The sequence below is a fragment of the Ruditapes philippinarum genome, unplaced genomic scaffold, assembly GCF_026571515.1.
Source record: "Ruditapes philippinarum isolate M1 unplaced genomic scaffold, ASM2657151v2 ctg48_1_1_1_1, whole genome shotgun sequence".
In the NCBI taxonomy this organism is placed as follows: domain Eukaryota; kingdom Metazoa; phylum Mollusca; class Bivalvia; order Venerida; family Veneridae; genus Ruditapes; species Ruditapes philippinarum.
In genome coordinates this window covers 8324-15092 of record NW_026863368.1, presented here as the reverse complement: position 1 = coordinate 15092, position 6769 = coordinate 8324, and the positions used below count along the sequence as shown (strand labels likewise).

At 34.6% G+C, this 6769-nt stretch overlaps 1 protein-coding gene across 1 annotated transcript; it reads right to left on the bottom strand.

The window, feature by feature from the left end:
- Positions 1-3219: 3219 nt before the first annotated feature.
- On the bottom strand, positions 3220-5700 carry LOC132721931 (uncharacterized). Its single transcript, XM_060706315.1, has 3 exons — positions 5677-5700; positions 4001-4939; positions 3220-3528 (listed from the first exon to the last, which is right to left on the bottom strand). The coding sequence occupies exons 1-3, from the start codon at positions 5698-5700 to the stop codon at positions 3220-3222; spliced, it is 1272 nt and encodes a 423-aa protein (XP_060562298.1).
- Between the last annotated feature and the right edge of the window lie 1069 nt (positions 5701-6769).

Genomic DNA, 6769 nt, shown 5'->3' with positions numbered 1-6769 from the left:
CGCCATGTCGTATTTTCGCTTCTTCGCCTCAAAATGCGAAAAAGCGAAAACTTAAAAATAATTCAAAATATTTTATTTTTTTATATTGTAATGCTCATTATAAGTATTATGACATTCTACCAATGTCGTTACAATATCAGCATTGCAGGCCAATCTGACGTACCATGTTTACAAACTAAAGTCTTACCTGATATGTAGTGCTATTCAAACTATATACATGTAGATTCATATAGTTTTGCTTAATGGAAGGTGTGTCTTTTTATAAGTGCAGATGCTGCTGTTGCTAGTCACATTTTTCTTCATGATTCGAAATAGAAAGTATGGCTATGTAACTGGTTTACGTCTCGGATATATTTATTACAGATTCTTTCATTTTTATACCTTTTCTAAAATGTCACAGACTAATTAGTTTATTCCGCCTAGTTTACAACAGTCCAATAAGGTTATACCATTAAATATATGCTAATGTAATATCGTGTAACTGCTTTAACTGCCAGAGAACCAATAACTCTTTTTGGGGTGCCTTTTTGTTATTAGGTGTACAAGCTTTCCTTGGAAAAGGTCATGGTAACTTTGAGCTTTGACCTAATGACCTCGAAATCAATAGAGGTCATCTACAAGTCATTTACACCTACGCTAAATCTTTGAACTTTTCGCCAAAGAGTTCTCGGGTAAGTGGCGGTGGTGTTAGCAGTTTTCTCTCCGGATAAGGCCGCTATTCCATTAGTACGTGATCCGTGACCCGCGTCAGTGATACGTGTCCGGGCATGTCCGTGGGTATTATTCCATAGGTACGTTATTTTCTATATACTTTTAATTGAAGTATAGCGAACAGAGGATAATTATTTGTAGAATTTGATATAATTTCGTTCTAATACCAAAAACAGTTGTAACATCAAAGAATTATGTAACAAAAATTGAATATCAGTTAGGTTTTCAAATAACATCTCTTGAGCAACCGAAGACCAGATGTTGTTATTTTTAATCTGTCATTACTGCATCATAAACTTATAGGGTCTCCTACACTATTTTGGTGAGCTCTTTAGCATTTTCTTTCGAAATTGATAAAGTATTTAATTTCGTTCGAGGCATTTTGTAGGGATGAGACATGTCAGTGACTGTCCGCGTCCGTAAAAAATCGCTCATCCTGCGAAACGTCGCGGATGCCGTCGCGGAAGCGGATGGTAAACGGACAAAAGGAATAGATTCAACGTATTCTTTGATTAGCGAATCGGTAGCGGACGCGGATGACGGACGCGGACCACTGGCTACCTCTCTTCATTTGAATTTTTATATCACAGGTACCCTCTCATTTTTTACCACATAGGTACCCTCAAAGCACGACATATGCTTTTATTTGCGTACGTTAATCGTTAAGTATATAATATTTACATAAAATTAAAAAGTATTACATACACACTTAACGATTAGCGCAAATAAAAGCATATGTCGTGCTTTTAGGGTACATATGTGTTCAATAATGAGAGGTTACCTGTGATATAAAAATTCAAATGAAGAGAGGTAGCCCGTGCCGCTGCAAAACCGAAAGTAGGGTGTTTTTATGAATTTTACATTTATTTTTGACAATATACTGCCATTTGTCCGAAGATGATATGTATATGAACATATTAAATATGGGCGACGTCATGACAAAATGACCCTTCGGGCATTTTTCTTCGAATTTTTGGTTTCATAATTTTCATAGAAACCAATTATTACAGATGATTTTACTTTTTATTTGACGAAAATAACTTGAAAAATGTCAAAGATATATCTTTTTATGTACATAGACCAATGTGTTGCTCCGACGTCGACGACGACGTTTGTTTAAACGTTGAACGTTTTAAAGAACGTCGTGGTTTATTGCCGAATTGCCTTGTGTTAAGAATGGATTGTGTAAGAACCAATAAAGACAGTAACTCCAAGTGAATTTATTTTACAGTCCTATGAAGTTACAAACTTCAAAATCATGAATATAAAAAGCTAACGGAAGAAATCACATAAACGGATCAGCACTTATGTGCCCAGTATATTTGTTAATTTACGATTAACAAAATTTTATATCTTGAAATATATAGATCATTCTTATATCAAATAAATATCTAGTTTATTGATAACAAATCTATGGACTAAACATACAGACAAAGATAATGCATGTATACATTTGTACATGTAAATCTAAATTGTCATTCTTCCCGTAACGGTGGGCACGTCACATCACGGTACGCCTGACGTACAAAAGGTCGTACATTTTTGTACAGGTATTGCTGCCTTGCGCGGGAAAGTCCACCCGGTAGCAAAACTGCAGGGAGAATATCTTCTGGTACTGTAGCATTTCTCTTTAGGATTGTGACCTGCTGCTCTACGTCAGTTGAGCGCTCTTTCACGTATACAGCATCCTTCGTAATACGGAAATAGTGATACCGCTGTATACCCCTTAATGGTAAGAAGAAACGCGGCAAAAATGTCTTCCAGTCATACCTGTAACATATGTTGACTAGTTAATATTATGTCAATCATAAACTACTTGATATTTTACAATGACAAGCAATTATTAATACACGTACAAGTAATATGACAGCATTTATGCCGAGGCCGAATTGAGCTCTCTATTAATTTGTTTAGTTGTTTTATTGTACAAACTTATTTAAATGGGGTGTAAATTTTAGAAATTCAAATATTTGTAATAGAATACCAAGTCCAATTCTGACATCCATCCTCCTTGCGGAAGAGCACGGGGAAATTGCTTGAAGCAGACTTTCTCACGACAGATGCCACCTGCGAAATACTGTCGCAGTCCGTGCGCCTATACAGCTTCTTGATATGTCCAAATCCTCCGTCCACAAGACACCTAAAATCGAATAAAACTATATCAAAAACTGCTTATTTATAGTTTATGTTGATTTTTTTCTTTATTTCTATAGGAACAAAATAATTGCAAGTAGATTTGTTCTAGTATAATCGATTTGTTCGACAGTGTTTTAGTTTTAATCTAATGGCCAGATTGTCTCTATGGCATGTATAAAACATGCCCGCTGGTGTGCAAGCACATACATGTTTAAACACAAAAAAAATAGCAAATGCTCGTTTTGTGCAGACCAGAAGTAATGTAGAGGACTGTCATAAACTAAAATACATAAGTTCGCATTATACGAGTATAAAATATAACATATATTAAAAACATTAATTACTTTGTGTGACCAGGGATTATTTATTTATTTATTTATTTATTCTTAACATACCAATCGATTCATCCTCGTCTATTAGGTAATTATGTTGTTGTGACACAGAATCAACACGGACGCCAAAAATTTGTATTTTCCTACCAGTCACAAAATACAAAGGGCCCATTTGTTGACTGTGGTGTGGTATTGTCACATTTTGAGAATAGTCAAATGTATAGTGCACTTTTTTCAAATCACTAGTGCATGGCTGGGCAGGTCGATTGACTGTGACTGATGTGTGCCTCATTTCCTCCCGAGCCTCTTCTATTGTCTGTCTGTAGACCTGTCGCTCTCTCTGTGCGTCCTACATAGTTTGGGTAAATAATAAGCAAACAAAATTAATAAAAAAATAAATAAAACAAATCACTCCAACTCTATAAAAATTAACTTTACTATAGAATATCTAAAAGGTTAATCTATAAACCTGCAATGCGAGTAAAAGTGTAAATATTATCTTAATACATGTTGAAATGTTGATAGCAAAATAATTCAAGTAATATGTCAATAATTTCAAATTTATGGCTCCATTACAAAAGTAAATAATTACCGCAAGAACTTTGCAAGGAAAAATCGGTCTTACTAATAAAAATCTGGAAAAAGAGTGGTCCTTGAAAGCATTAATAACAACAGAACGTGATGAATATTGCATACTTGGTTTGATTAAGTCAAGCGTAACTTGTGTTAAAATCTAGTCATAATATATGATGAGCGGATTTTAAATTTTAGTAAAACGTATCTGCAGACGAAAGTCAGTAACATGATATAACAAATATTACCTGTATATGTTCTCGTAGAGCGTTTGCTGCCTCTAGTTTCTCCACCTCATGTACAGCATCAGCAACCCTTTTCCTTATCATTTCGCACTTATGGCAAACGTCATCTTTTGCCGTCATTATCTTAATGTGTGGAACGCATTGCTTCCACACACATTTAAATGTAGTTACTCCAAGAACTCTTACGCCGGCTTCTATACATGCATGTTGGTATTTTGAATGTAAATCCACTTTTGTAGTATTACATGGTAACAGAACAGGTGCAGCCTCGTCTGCTCCGCGTGGTGCTGCTGGCATTGATAACCCGTTGATTTCTGCATATAATACCAGGAAATCAACACAGAAACGCACGTCCTCGTATTTAACTGCATGGTGTGGCTTTCTTCCGGTATTCCCATGTATTCGCGGCACCGGTCCATTTGAATTTAAATGTTGCAATAACGACTTAACTGTTCTCTGTCCAATATCATTGATGTGGCAGAACACAGATTTACACACTGTTTTGCCATCAAATGTATATCTATATCTTATTCTTTTCCTTTTACCTTTCCTGGTTTCCTGTGCACCTATTTTCAACAGACTTCCCATAATAAACATCTCCTTTTGGTCTTTTGCCATTTCCCTGAGCGATAATATGTGGCTTTGAATATGTTCAGCATCAAACTGCACCAAACAATTAATTTTACACTTACATTGTACATCATTATTGTCTGAATCTGATTCTGAACCACCCTCACCCCTCTCCTCATCTGATCCTTCCGGTATGTCCTCTGCAGCATTGTTGACAAACTCGACGACACGTCCTATGATTGACTCTGCCTGTTGGTCGTCATTATCGTTTCCCCACTCTTCATATAATTCGTCCTCTGTTACATGTGGCGCCTTCTCTACAGTCTCATTAACAATAACTACGCCAAATTCCTCATATAACTCATCTAATTCCTGCGTTTAAATAAAGTCAATAAATAAATTTTAATAATCTATAGATATTGTATGATCGATTCAGGTTATACCAGTTAAAATCTGGGACAAAAAAAAAATACAATATATTTTTCCCAGTTATAATAAAATCAGTTAAGATAGTAAATCAGGTAATATATTTTACCTATAAAAAACACTTTCTCAACAAAACATCTTTGGAACAGTTTTATATATATATATACCACAGAATATAAATATATATTTAATAAATAAAAAAAAAAAAGGTAACACGAGGTTTTGAACCTCGGACCGCTCGGTCGGTAGACTTTCACTCTACCAATTACACCACAGAGGCATATGTATATGTTGAGGGTTTATTATTTCTATAGTACAGTAAATCGATCGATATCATGGACGACTACTCTTGCACTGTAACTATGTTATGAAGGGAGACAATTCCTTTTGTATATACTGTTGCTAAGAAGTTTAACCACTGAAAACCAGGTTTATTCGATAAAATTCGTAGCTAAAACTTACACTTCAAATACTTTGTTCTATATATTACATGCAGGATGCAAACTGACAAGTCAAAAACATGATTTCACCATAGATAAACTCATTTTTTTTTAACTGAAGCGCTCTAATCATCTGTCAAATTTGACAGCAGACGCAACTTCCTAAAAAATAAAAATTCTAGTTTTGCACATTAAAACTTTGTATTTCTTTTTAAAAAAAGACATAAAAAGATACAAAAATACCTGAAAATCATTCTTCTCTGACATTGTGTCTAAATTTCGTCTACAAATGGTGAAAATTCATGATCTAGCGACAACAAGGTGCTTGAAAGGCCGACATAAACTGCGAACAATTTCGCGGACTTTTAACCGGTGTTTGAAAAACTTGTCCGAAGGTACAAAATGTCATGACGGCGCCCATATGTATAAAGCATATATAATCAAGCCACAGGTTCATTTCAGCCCGAAAAATATGTCGAGGTGATTGGCGAAGCAAGATATGTCGATTTTTTGTAGCTTATTGTGAAGTTGCAGTACATGAAAATCGGGCACATGACAAATCAGTACATAAATAAAACATCCTAGTGTTCCGTGGTATACATCTTTTCTACGTGACATACCTCCTTTCCTTATTACAGTGAAATTTTACTGGATTGGTATCCATCGCTGGTTTGTTTTTAGCAGAGAATGACCTGTGCATGTTCAGAGAGGGTACCGTTTCAGCAGATTTCGCAAAGAGGGTACCGATATGGATATGCACCGTGTATTTTACATATTCTTCTATGTTTGGACATTGTTTTACAAGCATAATTATACATATGTATATAATTTCACTCAAGTGTGGTATTTTACCTCAAACATACAGGATCTTTAGGTTGATTTTTACCAGTAATATGTCGGGGTTAGCGCAAAAATAGATATTACAGTAAATGTATGTTACATAGTAATAACAAAAAAGACGTGTAACATAGATTGTATTTGATATATAAGCAGATTATGAAATTCTTAAAAAGACATATTGTCCATGTTAAACTGTATACTGTCACTTATAACATATTGTGACATTAATCATATAACATAATGTACACAACAAAACAACAAAATTAAACATACATAATTTGAAAAAGGTTAGGTATCTAATACCTTATATCAATTATCTAAGAAATGGATCAGTGATGTCAAAGTTTAAGGCTCTTTGTACCATTATAAAGTTCATTTTTTAATCTAATATCCAGAAAAAATGTCTTGTTGCGCAAAGAAGACGTTTTATTGCAATATATTTAAACTATACTAACTTAAAACAGTGTTTAGTTTATGGGTTTCCGTCAAAAGCAAT

Bases quoted from the DNA above. Each gene is read 5' to 3' on its own strand.
- LOC132721931 (XM_060706315.1), bottom strand. From the start codon at position 5,700: ATGTCAGAGAAGAATGATTTTCAG. The intron at 4,940-5,676 runs GTATTTTTGTAT...ATTTAAACGCAG, and splicing joins CAGAGAAGAATGATTTTCAG to GAATTAGATGAGTTATATGA. The intron at 3,529-4,000 runs GTAATATTTGTT...CAAACTATGTAG, and splicing joins CTCTACGAGAACATATACAG to GACGCACAGAGAGAGCGACA.